The sequence below is a fragment of the Acipenser ruthenus genome, chromosome 10, assembly GCF_902713425.1.
Source record: "Acipenser ruthenus chromosome 10, fAciRut3.2 maternal haplotype, whole genome shotgun sequence".
Classification (NCBI taxonomy): Eukaryota; Metazoa; Chordata; class Actinopteri; order Acipenseriformes; family Acipenseridae; genus Acipenser; species Acipenser ruthenus.
This window is the reverse complement of record NC_081198.1, coordinates 14,077,065-14,096,040: the sequence shown is the minus strand read 5'-3', so window position 1 is coordinate 14,096,040 and position 18,976 is coordinate 14,077,065. Positions and strand designations below refer to the sequence as shown.

Genomic DNA, 18,976 nt, shown 5'->3' with positions numbered 1-18,976 from the left:
ATGAGCCACCAGACTCACTGGGGTAGAAAGCTGGTGAGCGTCACCAAAAACAACATGGACGCCGCCTGTCAATGTGGAGTGTGGGGAGACCAAATTAAACATTTTAGGTCGACTGACAGCAAATAGTTTAGGAAATGGTAAATGGAAGTCCTACCGAATCCCATTCATTTATGAACTTTTCCCTTCCATTTAAGTAGTCATATCCAAAACCAAAGTCATTTGAATTTAAGTTGATGGAGTTTGTAAAGATGACGCTATTTTTATTATCTAACCTTGGTGTTTAAAAAGTACTGCTTAGCATAATAAGTATATATATAAATTATATATACACATATACTTACATATATATATATATATATATATATATATATATATATATATATATATATATATATATATATATATATTAAAAAAAACACGTCAAAATGTTTGTATGAATTTACTATTATATTTAATTTAGCATGTTACTATCTGAAGAAGTTAATAAATATCCACTTTTATATAACCCCTCACTTAGTTAATATAGAGACGCCCAAATAATAGAAACAGCGCTGGTGTGTATTATTCAGAAAAAAAACTAGAAAAGGACTGGAGAGAATGTAAAGCCCCATGGAGAAAACTGCGTGATAAATTTGTGAAGAGCAATAAAACCCTGAAAAGAGTAAGTAAAGAGTGGAGTCGGAAGCTCGTGGTCACACTGCTGGGAATTGCCAGTTTCTAGTATGTGCAGTGTGACTGCAAGTCTTTCTGCAGGTGTCCCTGGCATCGCATGTGTATTTTTGCGTTGAAGCAACGGTCCCAATCTGCAGATCGTCAACATTTTCATCTGTCTGTCTTTCTGACAACAGTAAGTCTGTTACAGCCTTGCCTGCCGCTGCAGCACAGTTTTCTCCTCCTACTAGTCCCAATATTGATGTCGCCAATCCAGTCACCGGTGCATGTACTTCCGCCTCACCAGTTTCTTTGCAGCAGTGAATAAAACAACGCGTCTAATGTCTGTACACAAGAAAAACCAACCCAACAAACATTAACCAATCTCTGGCTAGCTGTTGTCTTTGCAGCCACCCCAGTCCAGCTACAAATCCAACTGGAACCATCATCAGAGGCAACCGCTAAAAAAAGGAGACTATAATATCAAACTAACTGTTTTATAAAGTATTCATGCATTTCCTTATATTATTTATCTGTATGGCTTTATATTGAAGTTTTAACATGTTCACAGAGTTTAAGAATTTAATGTTAAAATATAAAATTAAATTTGCAGAGTCAGTGTGATACCTCGAAAAATGCCGATAAAGAACCTGAACACACACGTGGTTGTACAGTAGTTCAAAGTAACATCACAGTTAAAATGGAAGGCTCTTTTTAAATGCCTACTCCATTACCATCAAAGATAGTACAGTATTTACAGAGATTACTCATGACTTCAAGGTAATGTTGTATTTTACCCCCTGGAAATACATTTTACTCTCCGTGTTAAAATTAGAGGGTAAGTTACTCCCAGACGTAAAACCTTATCTGGAGTGCTGACTACATCTTTACTACACCTCAAAATCCCAATTTTAAAGCAAAATAAACCTAGTAAGAAACTACTCAGAAATATAATTGAACTGCTACAACCAAGTTCTTTGCTTCTTTTGTGCTGTGTCAATTTGTCTGTGCATTTACATTTGACAGAGAATTGCCATGTTAAAAAAACAATAAAATGTGTTATAATCAGCTGATAACAAAAACAAAATGGAGGGTTAAAGATTCCTAGTAAAAAGTTATATGCATTATTTTAAACCCCAAAGTGATATTTTGCCTATTTTGCCTATTACACATTCAGAGTGCATAGCTTTTGTAAGAAACATCATTCTTAAGTTTGTCTCTCTTAGATTGGTACTCTTATTGCAATGCTCTGCAAAGTACGTTGTGACTACGTTATTTAATTTGTCGACAATAAGTCACATGCATTTTCTATTTTATTTGACCTTAGGTTTGAGCATTACATTTATATCTCGGACAAGCACAACTACAAAAAACAATTTAAATTCACATCACAGTTGTGTATTGTGTTTCTTAAGATATACATTTCAATAGCTCAGTGATAACATCAAAACAAACCTAGGATGTGAAAGGGCAACTAAAACTATTTTGTTTCTGGTTTGTACTCTCACTTTCTACTAGAGTTGCAGCAGACATACACTGCAGTTCAAAACATTCTAAAACATTTCTTTATACCTATACTGCACTGCAAAATACCAAATGTCAACTCTCCAGTAAACCTTAGTTGAATGGGCATTTCATAACCAAGAAATAAAAAGTCTAATATTGAGTGTTTCTTTTGAACAAAGACTTTCTAATATAAATAGCATGAGCCCTTACTTCCTTTTTATTGCCGGATGGTAATTTGTAAATACTTCTGGAGACTCTTAATTACAGTGTACAATCCTGGGCTCTGTCCAAACCCATCACTAGTGTTCTGCTTTAAAAAAACTGAAGTGATGGATGGAAACACACTCTTCTACTGTGTGCCAGTAGGTAAACTATAGGTGGCATAAACCGTGCAACACTTTTTAGGGCATTAAAGCACCAAATTTGACTTGGTCTATAAGATGTTCCTTTCTTCTGTCATTAACCATTATATTCTGAGATCATTCTTCCTACATTACACCAGGTGTGGGTTTGTTTAGATAGGGCAACGCAAAGGTAACAATCATGAGATTGGACAGCACTGCTGGAAGGAGGGACCAGGGCAGGAAAGCAAGCAAGCAAGCAAGCAAGCAAGCATTCACAAGCCAATAGGTCTCCACAGACGACATGGTTCAGCTTAGAAGTGAAGTCATGTGTAAAGTGTCTCTTTGTAAGGAAGATGTCTGAGTGCAAATCCTGGCTTCTCAAACTGTTTCTTATATAACCCTACACAATGAAGATTGTACTCAAGAATTAAAACGTAACATAAAAAGTGTTAAAAAATGGTGCTGTGTGTTCTATGCACAGGATGCCATCTTTAAACAGTATAAAATTGGATTTTGACAACTCTGTATCAGATTGGTTGAATTATATATAATTTATAAATGTTGTAGAAGTCGTCTCCGTGTATAGGAACACCTCCTAAGAGAACACTTTGCCTAAGCGAACCCCCTTGTGGTGAAACAGATTTTTCCCATTGTAAATGCTCCTGCTAAAGGAACAGGAACTTCGCTTAAAAGAACACCTTCTTGGCACCGATAGTGATTCGTTCACAACGGTTACAGCACTGTTTTGTAACCCGATAACTCCTCATCATCGAACTTAAATTAAAATGGTAATCTTTTCAAAAGCAACTTGTCATCCCGAGAGTGTCTTGAGGCACACTGATTGGTTTATTAAATCTTTCCAGAAACGCCCTCATATCATTGAATTGTTTGTATTGTGATTTCCACGAGTGCACCTCATCGCTGCAAAATGGACATGTAAACAAACGGCAAAATGCACCGCTGTTTCTCTTGCTACAAAAAGCTGGAAATTGTTTGAGCTCTTGAAAAAAAACCTGAATCAGACACAAGTCACCGAGCAATTTGGTGTTTCCTGTTCTGACAAGTTGCTTCACCATTCATATTGCTGCAGCATTTTTTTTTTTTTTAACTTGTGTAGGGGTGCTGTGTGAATTTAGTTTATTAACGTTAGATAGTTTTACTATTATAGTTTATTAACATACACTTGCCTATTGCTTTTCTTTTACTTACTCAATTTCATATGTTGATGCACGTGCGTCATGACAAGCAATACATATGTATTTATTTATTTATTGATTCCTATTGCGACTGGTGGCTAACATCGTCTTGGAGAACACTTTGCTTGCTTCCCGAGGGGTGTTCTTAGCCAGAGACTACTGTATTGTCATATTTATTTAATAAATACACTGGGTTAGTTACACAACTTCAAAATGGTTCCTTTTTGAACAGCAATATGAAATACTGTAGTACAGAAGAGTCCTAGTGCCAATTTAAAAAAAAAAAAAAAAAAGTAAAAAAGTATCTCCTACTTAGGACTTTAGATCTCCTCTTTTTAAAAAAAAAAAAAAAAGTCCTACATAGCAGCTACTTTTTAAAATGTTATTACTATTTTTTTTAATTGGCACTAGGACGCTTCCATAAAAAATAGTTTCTTGCAAGAAGAATCAGAAAACTTTAAGACCATTTCAAATGATTTTTTTTTTTTTTAAATAACCTGCTTAGAATAAGTGGAAAGCTTAGTATTTTAATTAAAAGCTGTATAGGCCATGGATATCTGGAGTTTAATTAAACTTGTTAAAACTTCCTGCACAGGAATTTTTAATAAAACTAGAACACCCATTGTCCTTTCAGCCACACCTGACTTGAATTCCTGGATAGTGCTGCAGGAAGAACCAAGACTCAGGCTGAAAAATTGATATATGGCTTGTTTGTGTGTTTCAATTTCTGTTCATTATCTTCATCCATAACTGAAATATAAAATCGAGTTATACCTAAAACTAAAACATAAAGAAGCATGTATGTGTATTTTATGCCTACCCAAGTTACCCAGGAGCAGTGGCATATTTGCTTTCTCCAGACTAAAGCATAGCAAGGCACTAACAGTTTGAATTAGTGTACTTAGTGTATATCCTGTAACCATGAAGTTATCAGTTGAGAAATTAAAGTTACAATTGAATAAAGAGAGAACATATGCGTCTCCACCATTTCAATCGCCAAGTTTGCATCCTGGATCAAGAAAGTACCGTAAAACAGTATAATATCTGGTTATCGAATGCAGATTCGCAGAGAGACATAAAATTTGTCTCAGGACTGCATTCATTAACATTACCATCTTCACATTTTAAAGTGAATATTGATAGGTATGAAAGTTTACTTTTGTTGTACACGTTTCACATTTTCTCGGATGTAACGTTTGAACATTAAAATCATGATATACCTCCCTTGTATCCAAACACCCCAGTTTTCTTCACTAAACATTGCAGTACACTGCAGTTTTTTCCTCAGACACCAAAAAAGGTCCCCTGAAGAAACTGTTTTCCTCAAAGCAGAGCGTGATCTGTCCAGACCAGAGAGCGACGTGTGGCGCTCTGCAACAATGCATCCCTTTTGAAAATACAAAAATACAAGCACTGATATTTTGTAATTTAGTCTGAGGTTGTTTATATTACTGCTCACACATTCACACCTGCTCCTCTTACTTTTGGATAGTGTCCCCTACACCTCCCATTCTAAAGACACATTCCCTTTCAATCTCCCCCACCAGGGTACAATAATGGAAAAGACAAACATGGGTAGCTTCAATAAAGGCAAAGGCGCTAACATGTTCCCCACCGGATAATGGAAATTAAGCCAATGAGAGTTGAGGTCACACTCCCTGACTACCTGTGATTATCCCCCCAAAAATACCCCGTCAATTGCTTTCTGAAGTGTATAACAAGTGATTGGATAGTATGAAATCTGAGCTTGGAGGAAGATTGAATGACCTGGCTGGCTAGCATATTATCGGTTGCAAATTCCACCTTGATAATAATAAATAACATAGAGAAGAAAAAATGAAAGCACCTTAGTGAGACTCACCTTCTTCTTTTTTCTCAGAACGACTTTGACCCCGTCCACAGATACCACTATGTTGACTTTTTTCTTCTTGATGTTCTTGGCTTTAAATTCATACTAAAAAAAAGAATGAAAGAGAACTTTAAAAAAGATAAACACCACTGATGACTAACATCAACATTACAATGTTTCGTGAAAGTAGTGTTCATGAAAAGAGAGCGTGACTCCCCAGAGAGCCCTATCAATACACCTCAATCCTGGATTAACCTACTGTTCCACATCGCCCAACATAAAATGTAATCAAGCAAACTGATTTGCGGAAATTGTTCACCCACGGTAAGGATGGGTGAATATTTTAGGATATTTCAAGATGGTAGCATTGAACTCTACGTTAAAACAATCTGGAAATATTTCATATACTGAATTTAAGTGATAATACAGTATGCCTCTTTTCTATCTTAAAGTATTTTTTTAAGGAAGTATCATGGATTATATCCAAACCCACCCTCAAGAATAGTGCTTCCACCAAAATGAGGTTTAATTATTGAAATGTAATTTTCAATAACTTGGACAGCATGAAATGTAATTTTCAATAACTTGGATAGCATGAAATGTAATTTTCAATAACTTCCAAAAAAAAAAAAAAAACCAAACACTTGTTTAGCAGGCTAGATTCATAACTGAAGAAGCCAACTTGTGGAGATGGACTCCTGGTTTAAATCTGTTATTTACACAAACAGGCCCAGAATAATGGTTTCCTGTTTTTCTTGGCTCAGATTATCTTGGACCCCCCCAAAGAAAAAGATGGGCGAAACAGAAAATTTGCCTCAACACAAGACAATCTAAATCCACAACAGATGGACAGCAGGGTAAAAAAAAAGTTTTGTTTTGAACACAAACAAAACAATGTGGTGGTTTTTTTTCACTTTGGAAGAGTGCCTAGTGTGTTGACTGTTTGTTAACTGATAAGAATGCTGCTCGACTGCCTGGCTGACCAGCACGCTGTATTCAATACAGCTTCCTATAGCACAGCCAAGGATTAATAACGGGGTAAGACACAAAATGGTATGTTCATTTCAACATCCACATTAAATAGATTACATGCTTAAACCTCTGTTATAAACAGTCATTTACCATGTAAACTACACTATACTAGGAGTAGACTTCACTTTAAAATAGGCTTATATTTTTATTAGGACTGGAATAGGAATTTTATAACGCACTTTGTTAATCACACTCCTCTGTCTTGTCCCTCTTACATACTGTAATTAATTTCCTGTGGCACCACCGCATTACGTAGCAAAGCACTCAAACAGCAATGAAAAACATTTGAGTAAAGGAAAGTGATCATTTTAAATGCAGTAAGGTGAGTAATAAACTAACTCCATTGTGGTTGATGATAATGATGATGATGATATCAGTAAAAAACCAAACTTAAATGAGATGGATGCAGTATATGTATCAATTAAATATGCGATTAAAACCAAGATTAACTCAATTTTATTAATCTCAAGATTCATCTTGATTAATTCTTTTAATCGCTTGACAGCCCTAATTTTTACTTAACCCAATACAGTATTCCATAACAGTGATTTACAATGTATTTAGATACTGAAATGATGTCACTTTTTCAATGAAAGTTAATGCATAAAACAGGGAACAGTGTAGCAAAATACTGTGCCAACAGGATCTTTGCCTTATTTTGAACCGCTTTTGTTTAATGCCATTTTAGATGTGCTTAAAGGAAGTGGAACTTATAAAATAGAGTGCAATTAGTGGATTTTCTATCTACACAAAATATTGAGCACTCAAAAAAGAGGTTTGTCCTATAGCTCCAGACAGATCTCAAAATACAGAAATATAAAATCTTTGTCATTATCCTAAAATGATTTGCTCAGGGAGTTTTACAAAGCTCTCCTCAACCATTTCCACATTCAGAGCCCTGGAACAACACTGCCAAAGGAAGCCATAAAAATGATAGCCGTGTCGAATAAAGAACACTGCACAGAGTATGTTCTTATATTCCCTGTAAATCACGCAGGTTTAAAGGTTTGTTTTTCTGTGTAAATATCATTGCAGCTCATCTGAGATCAGCCACAGTGACCTTGCCATGTGTTTGTAATGCCTCATATTAAAATCAAGGCTCGGCTACTGAACTCTCTTCTGACAGGTAATCATTTAGTGTTGGGGACAGCATCACATCCTGTGTAGGACCGATGATTGGCACCTCAGATTTTCTTTATCGCTGTTTCAATTTACAGCATGCAGAGCTCCTACATTATGTACAGGGGTCTCTTATTGTGTAAGAGATGTCATCACATTGCGAGCTGCGCAGCAAAGCAGGATGCTCAAACTGTGAGAAAATACACAATAACACATTACACAATAAGAAGAGACATCATAAACACAACTTATACACTTATATAGCAAAATATGAATATCGTACTCAGGAATTGCTATTAAAAGCATAAAATATTTTGATTTGTAATTGTTATTTATTTAATTGCAGACAGCACTACGAGTGGTCGAATGGTTCTTTTTTATATTTAATGTGTTGTTAAAATAAACCTGTCCCCTAGTAAAGTACACTAGTGGAAAAGAAAATATGGTTACAGAAATATTGGTTGAACTATGCACTTATGTAAATTTTATTGGACAAAATAATGCAACATTGTGAATAAGTTTCACCACTTTAAAAGGCTGATGTTACTACAAACATGCAGCAGTCATGCAATGGTTTATAGGCAAATCATGTGGGGAAGAGGGTACATTTAACCCTTTTTTGAAACAGTATACTTAAGCCTTGTCACAGAATGTTGGTCAGTGGATTGTTTTTTGTGCAGGGTAAGGCAACGTTTAGTGTTCTCATGGCCAAGGAAAATATCCACAACGTGGCCAAAATTCCTGAAAAACTGACTTCTTTATTTTGCTCAATAAAATCTGGATGTTTATTCTACCTTTTTATTAGTGAATTTGCATAGTTAAACATAACTGGGACACCTGTTCTCATGGCACTATAGGCTCCATGCACTACACAGACTTTTTATAAATGCTTGTCCAGCATCTTCAGCTGTCAAAGCATCTTCCTCTGGGAGCTTTTGAAAGCACTTTGTTACAAGCTCAGATTGTAACTTTAAATTAAAAAAAAAAAAACGGGTTTCAAAAGAAATCCCACAAATTAACCAAAAATGTACAGGAACCTCACTGTGTGCTTTACTAAACAGTCGGTTCCACATCGAAATGCTCAGTGCACTAAATTATCATATGATATTATTAGTCTGTGGCCATGGCTACTGAAGACTCCAGTGTTTCCATAGCGACACAGCCTGCCAATTACATTATGCTACCACCTCTTTATCCATTGAGGCTCCAGAACCTAAGCACAATGATTAAAAGAACATGTTTTATGACACACAGCCCCACCTTCGGTCAAAACAGAACACATCCAATATCAACTACCTACGATAAATTTCACAAAACTGAAGAGAGAAGTTTCTATATGTTACGAGAAAAGAAATCCCTTTAATATTAAGGGTTCACTAGTTGGTGTTTGACAATGACAAGCCAGGGCTAATATTGATTTTGCCAAGAGTTGTAGATGTACAGAACAGACAAACCCTTTCTGAATCAATTTGAATTTTTATTTTGGTGCTGATCTTTTTGTTTTGTTTAAAGGAAACAGGACTGTCGAATCTGAATGTAAAATGTAATCCAATGTTGTCACAACAAAGGCACTATAGATAATAATGTAATGTTGCATCAGCATTGTACATAGTCTATGACACATTAGTTCAATCCCAAGTAACTTTCCTGAAGATAAAATTAATTACGTAACAGTATGCACATATAATAAGCCTTTGCTTGATTTGAGAGTCAAGTGATACAGCACTAATTCAACAGATTGCTTGCCTAAGGTGAAGTATTACACTTATTGCACCCTGTTCTGTCAAATGATACAACCTCCCTCTGAATTTCTGCAGAACCGTTTTGTTTGGGGCTGGTAGATTAATTGGTGTGTTTTTATTTTTCAAATGCTATTCAGAATGTTTAATATAGCCTTTAGAAACCCCAAGGAAATGTGCTTAGTCTACTCCTTTGAATAGCTTTCCCATGGTATGTATGCAGATGTAAGCACGTACTGTTTGACTTTACATCACTGCTGCTTTATGTCCAAGCACACATTCACTATGCAAATACACACGCTGAAATGTGACTTTAAAAGGACACATTACTGTACACTGGCATTCTAGGCAGGAGGTAGAGATAGACAGAAAGCCAATGATGCACAGGGCTACCTGAAGCAGCTCAGCAATCAGCAGAAAATCAGATTCAATACCTCTTTCTAAATAGCTTGGTCACTCACTGGTCATTATTGTTTTAAACTGAAGCAGTGCATTTACAATATACACAATTGTGTTTTGATCATACTTTCCAGAGAACATGACCATGAATATAATGCACTGCATTTACTTACACCATATTGGGTCCTATTCACAAAAGTTTAAGTTGTTATGAACATTTTATTTATTTATTTATTTATTTTGCCGGAATGGACACAGGCTATCAACAACAGCTCAATTCCATCACACAAGATGTCCGGAACGTGTACTGAAAGAAATACAATGTTAAAGTATTTGACAAAAAAGAAAGCGTCTGTTCAGAGAAAGCTGACGACAGTGTATTATTGTAAAGAACCAAAGCTGGGCTGTTATGCAACGCATTTTTTGGTACCCTTTTTGTTGTATGTTTTTCTAGGGCCAAAACATAGTTGCTACAACAATCACATCAAGGTTTTAAACCTCTCCAAAGAAGATTTTGACTTCCTCTGTCTAATACCATCTGAGCATTAGGTATGGGGATTGCACTGTCCTTCAGCTGAGGAGTAAAACTGAGGTAGATTAGGAATGTGTGCTTGCAATGACCTGAAAGGCAATGGTTCGTGTTCCTGTCCAATTTCTATTTCTTTTCATCTCTGCAGGGGTACGTGGCTCCTTTGAGAACAAGAATACACACTCAAAAGAGCAACTCTCCATAAATATATTCACACAAAGACATCAAATAGATATGATTTTCATAGTTGGTATTGGTTGCCAGGGAACATTTTTTTGCCCTCTTAAACAAGTTTACATCTGACAGCTTTATACTCACAGAAAGTAAAAAAAAAACCTTTTCAGCAGAGGTGGGTTTGGAATTGGACTGTCTCAATTGTCAAAGTACATTCTGTAACTGGCAGATCTTTTAAGCCAACCAGGTTCTGAATAGTTACCACACTAATAGGATGCCTGCTTAGCTAATTATTAGCACCAGAGCACAGTGTATTAAAAAGGTTAACCTACATTAAAATAATCTTTGCAAACGTGAATTTCTTTCCATTTTGGACTATAGATGGTTTTCCTGATGTATTCGTTTTTATCACCTCTAGCAAGAAACTCCATCCACGCAATTTCTTTAAAAGTGCCTTAACTTGGGAAAATCGAATTAAAGATGTCCCCAATTTCATTTTTTACATCCAATAAAGCAAGGCAAGTGTTGCAATAAAATGTAAATCTAATAAAGTTTTCAAATCAGTGTCACCATTAGATTTATGTGCTGTTCTGTTTATATTTCGTGCACCATAATGTATTAACCAGTGAGGTTCTGAGAACCACAACTTGAACGTGTTCATGTGAAGGGATATTGTGGTTTTAAAAGGATTTGTTTATCCAATAAAAAAATAAAAAAAAGTCAACACTGCCTTATTCTGTTTTTAAAACTCTGGAGCAATAAGGCTAAGATAATAATTTAAATATAATATTTTGACATTGTCCTATGCTGTCCGTTCATATTAACAGTGGATATTGGATCCAGGTTGTCAGCAGGTTTACTTGATGTTCTGGGTGAATACTGTACTGTAAGTGTGGCCTTCTGGTTTTGGAAGATCCCCAGCTTTAAGTGACAGATATCCAAACAAAAGGAATCTATAGTCAGTGTGTTCTCCCACCATGGTTCTCTGCACTGCTGCTACTGGAACACAATGTGATTCCTTCATGACCAGTAAGTCGAGTTCTTTCAATTACAGTATGTCCCCTGGCTTTTACTGGTGACATACTGTATGTCACAGGTTCTTATAATGTGGCTGCACAGAGTATCTTTATTTAATCAACATCCCCACTGGGGATAAAGTGGGGTCAAATCGAAGTACAACACACATATTTTTATATGTGCATACATTAGAAGAACAAAACGAAAAATCTACTTTTTCACGGTACTTCACAGCTCTAATATTAGATTTAGAGCTCTGGTAGGAGAAGCATGTCATTAAATGCCTTTATAGTGGTTGGCCTAGTGGAATTCAAGCAGTTTGATCACATTATTGCAACCTGTCATGTATATTTTTTGTATCAATGGTTTCAGTGGTGCAAATGCATGTTTATGGTAATTTTATATAATACGTATTACAATTCTCCCTTCAAAAAAAACAAAACAAAAACGTGTTTACAAGCAAATATAAACTAGTATGCAAACAATTTCACTCTGCCATGGGTTCAGTCCATTACTCATTTTTCAAGATGCTGCTGTCTTTCAGGATCACTGCCAACCGTTCTTCCCAGGGGACAGAGGCATTCCTGTGCATCATGCCTTGCAGAAACGTCAAAGATGACATGTTTAATATCACACAGGAGCAGCTCTTGAGGTACAGTACCCAATTACCAGGCCTCCAAAGGCTCAGCCAGTCTGTCCTGTCTTCTCACAACACTCTCCACATGCATTTGCATATCCAAATCTCTGATATTCTAAATATAAAGCATACCCCGGGACTAAGGAAAGACAAGACCACATTTATGTAACCAAGGAAAATCCCTTGAGATTCTCTTATCTGATTGTGTGCATGTAATTCAGGCTGCTTTTCAGAAGTAAAAAACATAATTCTTTTCCATAAAAAAAGTGTTTGGTTTAGCGATTCAAATAATACCAAATTAAAACAATAAATAAAAAACAGTAATTCTGAACAAAAGGAAACCATGAAAAGAACAGCACATGCAGGAAACTGTGCTTCCTGACCTGTTGGAGGTCCTCACAGCCCAGCCTGAGGCACAGTGTACAGCATTCCCTTTGCACAACACTTGGCTCTGCCCTGACCAAGGATATGGGGCTTGTATCCAATTCTACCAATTACTCACAATTGTAATTGTATATTGTAACTGTAATTATATATATTGTAATTGTAATTATAATTATTCTATATATATTCTTATATTAGAGCTGTAAAAGTAGATTTTTCGTTTTGTTCTTCTAACGTATGCACATATAAAAATATGTGTGTTGTACTTCGATTTGACCCCACTTTATCCCCAGTGGGGATGTTAATTAAATAAAGATACACACTGCAGCCACATTATAAGAACCTGTGACATGTGTGACGTATTTTGCTCTTATCAGCCCCTATTTTACTGCATTTAATCCTGTACTTCAGAATACTGTAATCTGCCAAGTTTTTAACCTGTAGTACTTTGTATTTAATCACATCCTGATGTAACTATCACTATTTAATCATATCCTGATGTAACTATCACTATTACCTGCTGTATTATTGAATTGTGGTTTGTCAAACTTGTACTTTGCTTGAACAAAAGTTATTGTATTTCTTGCTCTTATTGTATTACTTGTATTGTAACGCTTGAAATGTTTTTGCTTACGATTGTAAGTCGCCCTGGATAAGGGCGTCTGCTAAGAAATAAATAATAATAATAATAATAATAATAATAATAATAATAATAATAATAATAATAATAATAATAATGTCACCAGTAAAAGCCAGGGGACATACTGTAATTGAAAGAACTTGACTTACTGGTCATGAAGGAACCACATTGTGTTCCAGTAGCAGCAGTGCAGAGAACCATGGTGGGAGAACAAGCTGACTATAGATTCCTTTTGTTTGGATATCTGTCACTTAAAGCTGGGGATCTTCCAAAACCAGAAGGCCACACTTACAGTACAGTATTCACCCAGAACATCAAGTAAACCTGCTGACAACCTGGATCCAATATTCACTGTTAATATGAATGGACAGCATAGGACAGTATATAAAATCCATTTTCATCTTCTTCCTGGATGATGAAACAGCTATCTTTCCATCATTTTCTCAAAGAAGCCATTCATCAAAAGTCAAGTTCAACCGAAGCCTGAATCTCAAAACAAATTGAGTCTCCTACTCCTAACAGTGGAACAACTGGCTGAACAATATACTCAGGTGACAACGGGAAAGCGAAATTTGATGCAAGTGTGCCAGCAAAGATCCTGTAAACCAGGACAACTTTTATGTAAATTTTTATGTAAACTGCATTACTGAATATGAGAGAACACAGCAAAATTAACCACACAAGACTTATATTTAGTTTCTAACATAATCCACGGAGAGGCAGTGGTAAACAAACTTAATCCAATTCATTACTCTTTGTTTATTCCTCCATAGCAGTGTTCTGCTTTTAGGACTAGCAGACTCCAAGCTTTTAGTACCCGTTTATTAATTTGAATGGTACTGCAGTACACAGTGTCAGACAAACACGTTCTTCTGATGGACCGGTCTATAGAACACCTCCCACTAGGGTTGCCACAGGGCCCCATAATTCCAGAACACTTTGGGATGGGACAGGGTTTTTAAGATGCCCTTAAACTGAAAGAAATAAACGTGTAACTTGAGTGCTAAACACTTGCTTAATTTATACTGCTTCTTAATTATCCGAATCATTGTGATTAATACAAATCTTACAAAATAAAAATAAAAAAACGCATCATGAATAAACGTGTGTGTAAGTTTATTCAAGATACTTTTTTTATTTTGTAAAATTAGTATTTCAGTTATCAATATTTAAAAGTTGCTATTTATATCCTGTTAATTAGTACTACATAGTGCTAATTTACATTGACTTCCAATTAAATAATAACACTGATCAGGTGTTCACAATGTCTGGTATCAGGAATAGTGAACAGCTGGTCAGTATTAATGATCTGAGCGGGAGAAGGCGATATACTATTAGAAACTATAAAAAAATATACTGTATATATTTTAAAAGTATTAATAAAATAAATATGGATGATGGTCCTTTATTTATTTAATTTGTTAAAAGCTACATTGTATTGTCATGCTGCCTCGAGATAATTACTCAACAGAATCAATTTAGCAAAGGTTTAGCGCTCAACTGACATGTTGATTTCCTTCGGTTTAAAGGCAACTTCAAAACCCTGTTCTGTCTCCCAGTGTTCTGGAATTATGGGGCTAGGTGGCAACCCTACCTCCCACACACCCAACAACAAAACAATTAGGTATTGAAGACTTAATTAATAAACCCTATTCTATAAAACACTCACGTTCATGTTTGTACAATTCTGTTTATGAAAATAATTTAGTATACAAATAAGATGTGACAACAAAAGTCATTAACAATTCTACAGGTAAATTACTCCAAAACATAGTTGGAGAACATGGTTCCTCTGGGATTGCTGCTTTGATGTTAGGAAAGAGTTTTAAGAAGCTGGGGGTTAGGTAAAAGCAGAAAGATAAAACAGTTTTTACAGAGCCTGAAGTAAACATTTGTTTCAGGTGGATTCCAACATTTCAGTCAAAAGAAAGTTTTGAAAAAAAAATACTTTGTTCTGCCCTCAAAACAAGCTGCTTTTTATTTGACTGTGGAGAACAGCAATCAGCATTTGTTTGACTTGGAATGGTAAATTAGCCTGAGCACCACCAATGACCCTCACCTGTGGACAGCTTATCTGAATAATCATATAGGTTTGTGCAGTTATATAGGATTGTGCAGTTATATAGGACACAAGCAGCATTCAGGTTCCAATTATTTTTTGCTGATTATACGTAGTTGCCCGACATAATTTATGTTTCATATTCCTAACCAGCATTATGCTCTGATTATTGTCTTTGATCTTACACTCTTGTGTGTATCTGCTCAAACTTATTTTACATATAATTATTTATCTGTCTATATTTAGCCTGTGAAACAGCTGCAATTCAGGTTCCAGCTGCAGTTAAATTCTCACTGTGCACTTAATCATTTCACTGCCATGTCTGCTATTACCGAGAAGCAGGGGGAGCAGTGAAACAGTTAAAAGTAATGCATTTCACACACTGAAAACGCAGAGGGTTATATTTATATTTCATAGTGCCATATCACACATCCACCTCAAATCAATGATTTCAGCCTGCCTTGCTTTTCAATACTTTGTTTGGATGCCAGCTATTTTGTTGCTATCAGTTGTTTAGACAAAGAAAGAAATGGTGATGCATGTGTTCCACAGACTGTAGGTTTTCAGGGTTTCCCTTTCAGTTCCGGGACTCATGTGATAGAGAGACACATCAAATCCTTCTCTCCAGCATGACACACCTGTCAGCCTAATGGTTTAGCCTAGGGGTAGGCAACCCTGGTCCTGGAGTGCCACAATCCTGCAGGTTTTATAGGTATCTCTTAAATCATCAATTGCTAAATACCTGGAACGCATGGTAATTCTGACCAATTAAGTCAATCACTAAATCAATTAGGGCTTGGGTAAAAGTAATTGACTTGGTAAAATGCTCAGCTTCACTGGAGACTAACAGGTAGAACAGATGGAGAAATGATACTTAAGCAGGCCAAAAAACTTGCTCTGTCTAACATCTACTTTGCAAGCTGAGCCACAGTAGAGTTCAGAGGATTAGTGTTCTACATGTAAATCCTCTTTTATTCAATATGGTCTGAGCTTTATGAACTGAAAGTTACTATGGAGATGTACATAATGTAAACAGAAAAGCACATTTACCACTATGTGCTTGATTTGATTACCAAGTATGACAAGATGAAGGGCTGTTTCTCACTATAGTAATATTATTCTAGTTTTTGTATGGTACATTTGTTAAATGGTTATTCATAGCAAGCTGTAACTGTAGACAAATGACTGCACATGGCAGACGTGCTTACCAGAAATATTTAATGTTTTTTTACAAGTCCTCTGAACTATACTTTTTACTCTGGAATTGCCCTTCATGTAAACAGTACAATGCACATATTGCCATTAACAACAAAAAAAAATCTGCTCACCAATATGCAATAAACAAAACAGAATTAGTTCTCCATCTATTTGAATAATAAACTTAAAAAGGTTCCTTTTTCTGTTTTTATGGGGGGGGGGGGGGGAATGGTTCCCCGATTTAAAAGTGCAGATGAACAAGCATATTATGAAATAAAAATACATAATCTACATACAATACATACATACAATACAACAGTACTGGTCACAGCTTCCTGAACTGTACCAACTTTATAGGCGTTCTAAGAGAAGTATTCTGCAATAAGCACTTGTATTGAACCACAGCTTCATGAACAAACAGGATACAATTGTTCATTTTGCAGCAGGTTCCATTGAGATTTCTCTCAAGAAGATGACGACAAAATATATATATATATATATATATAGTCATTGTTTGCTTATAAAATTAGTCACGTCACGGAACTGCATTATGTAGCAAAGCACTCAAACTGAAGGACATGTGAGTGGTACATTTATTATTTAAAAACTTTCTGATGGATAGAAAGTGAGTTCCAATATCACAGAAGTGAATCTAGTCTGCTGTACCACCTGCGTGCTGCTAAACATGCTTTCACTTCTCAAAATACACTTTCTAATAGTTATTCTGCTACAGACAACAAATAAAACCTGTCAGTTTCGAGAGAATACTCTTTTAGGAATTCAGGATCGCTGCAAACCCATGAATCAAGCCAAGTACGATACTAAAACCAGTGATGTTGGATAGCTACTGACTGCAGACCTGTTAACATTGTAGCTTTGTTTTATTTCAATAACCACATTTATTTTAAATGATATTATTTACAATTATGGAGGATATAACCTTTACTCAGTGAATGTTTTATTTTATTTAGGCAATTTCAAGCTATTAATAAAAAAAGAGAATTATATTATTATTATTATTGTTATTGTTATTATTATTATTATTATTATTATTATTATTATTATTATTATTATTATTATTATTATTTAAAAGAAGACAAGTGTTGAATTGACAACAGAACTGGAAGGTGGCACAGGTGTCGTTGTCCATCCATCGACAGTCCAAAGCACCTATCTTATCTTCATCCTTGTTAGACAGCTTTTTGCAGGGTTGAGGTCAATTCTGAATGGAATTGGAATTTGTTGGTAAATTCCAATTCAATTCAAGAATGGAATTGGAATTCAAAAAATCAGGATATAGAATTTGAATTGGAATTAAAGGAAATATAATTTAATTCCATGAAATTCCACTCATTTTAAAAAGTCAAATGCCACATGTATTTTATACATCACTATAAATAATACTGATTGCAGTAGCATTAATATATACTTTCAAACACTGTATCTTAAGCATGGCTCAAAGCTTTCAAAACCTAAAACATTTAAAAATGAGTGGCATGTAAAACACAGGAACTGGGGTGCAGAAAATTGGCAGCATGTGCTCTGGACTGATGAGTCAAAATTTGAAATATTTGGCTGTAGCAGAAGGCAGTTTGTTCGCCGAAGGGCTGGAGAGCGGTACACGAATGAGTGTCTGCAGGCAACAGTGAAGCATGGTGGAGGTTCCTTGCAAGTTTGGGGCTGCATTTCTGCAAATGGAGTTGGGGATTTGGTCAGAATTAATGGTCTCCTCAATGCTGAGAAGTACAGGCAGATACTTATCCATCATGCAATACCATCAGGGAGGCATCTGATTGGCCCCAAATTTATTCTGCAGCATGACAACGACCCCAAACATACAGCGCAAGTCATTAAGAACTATCTTCAGCATAAAGAAGAACAAGGAGTCCTGGAAGTGATGGTATGGCCCCCACAGAGCCCTGATCTCAACATCATCGAGTCTGTCTGGGATTACATGAAGAGAGAGAAGCAACTGAGGCTGCCTAAATCCACAGAAGAACTGTGGTTAGTTCTCCAAGATGTTTGGGCCAACCTACCTGCCGAGTTCCTTCAAAAACTGTGTGCAAGTGTACCTAGAAGAATTGATGCTGTTTTGAAGGTAAAGGGTGGTCACACCAAATATTGATTTGATGTAGATTTTTCTTCTGTTCACTCACTTTGCATTTTGTTAATTGATAAATATAAACTATTAACATGTCTATTTTTGAAAGCATTCTTACTTTACAGCATTTTTTCACACCTGCCTAAAACTTTTGCACAGTACTGTGTGTGTATATATATATATATATATATATATATATATATATATATATATATATATATATATATATATATATATATATATATATTACACACACATATACATACACACACACCCTGTGCAACTGTACAAAAATGTAACAGTCCTGTCCACAAACTAATCTGCTATTCACTGCTAGCTCTGTGCTGCACTGTACTGCTCCCTTCCTGTTTACTCTAAAGAATTGTAATCCAGAACGGTGACT

The 18,976-nt window shown here is 35.7% G+C and overlaps 1 protein-coding gene across 7 annotated transcripts in view; it reads right to left on the bottom strand.

Annotated features, from left to right (window-relative positions):
* Positions 1-18,976, bottom strand: part of LOC117413695 (carboxyl-terminal PDZ ligand of neuronal nitric oxide synthase protein-like) — a 109,386-nt gene that overhangs the window by 62,076 nt on the left and 28,334 nt on the right. For 5 of the 7 annotated variants that reach the window (XR_009329670.1, XM_034022984.3, XM_059031826.1 and 2 more), the window contains exon 3: positions 5,559-5,651. Coding sequence is in view for 6 of the 7 variants with exons in the window: in XM_034022984.3 (XP_033878875.1) it covers positions 5,559-5,651 (93 nt within the window). In the remaining variant the exon portion in view is untranslated. Of the gene's footprint in view, positions 1-5,543; positions 5,652-18,976 lie in introns of all 7 variants that reach the window. The other 2 variants (XM_034023000.3, XM_059031827.1) reach the window with 1 other exon arrangement.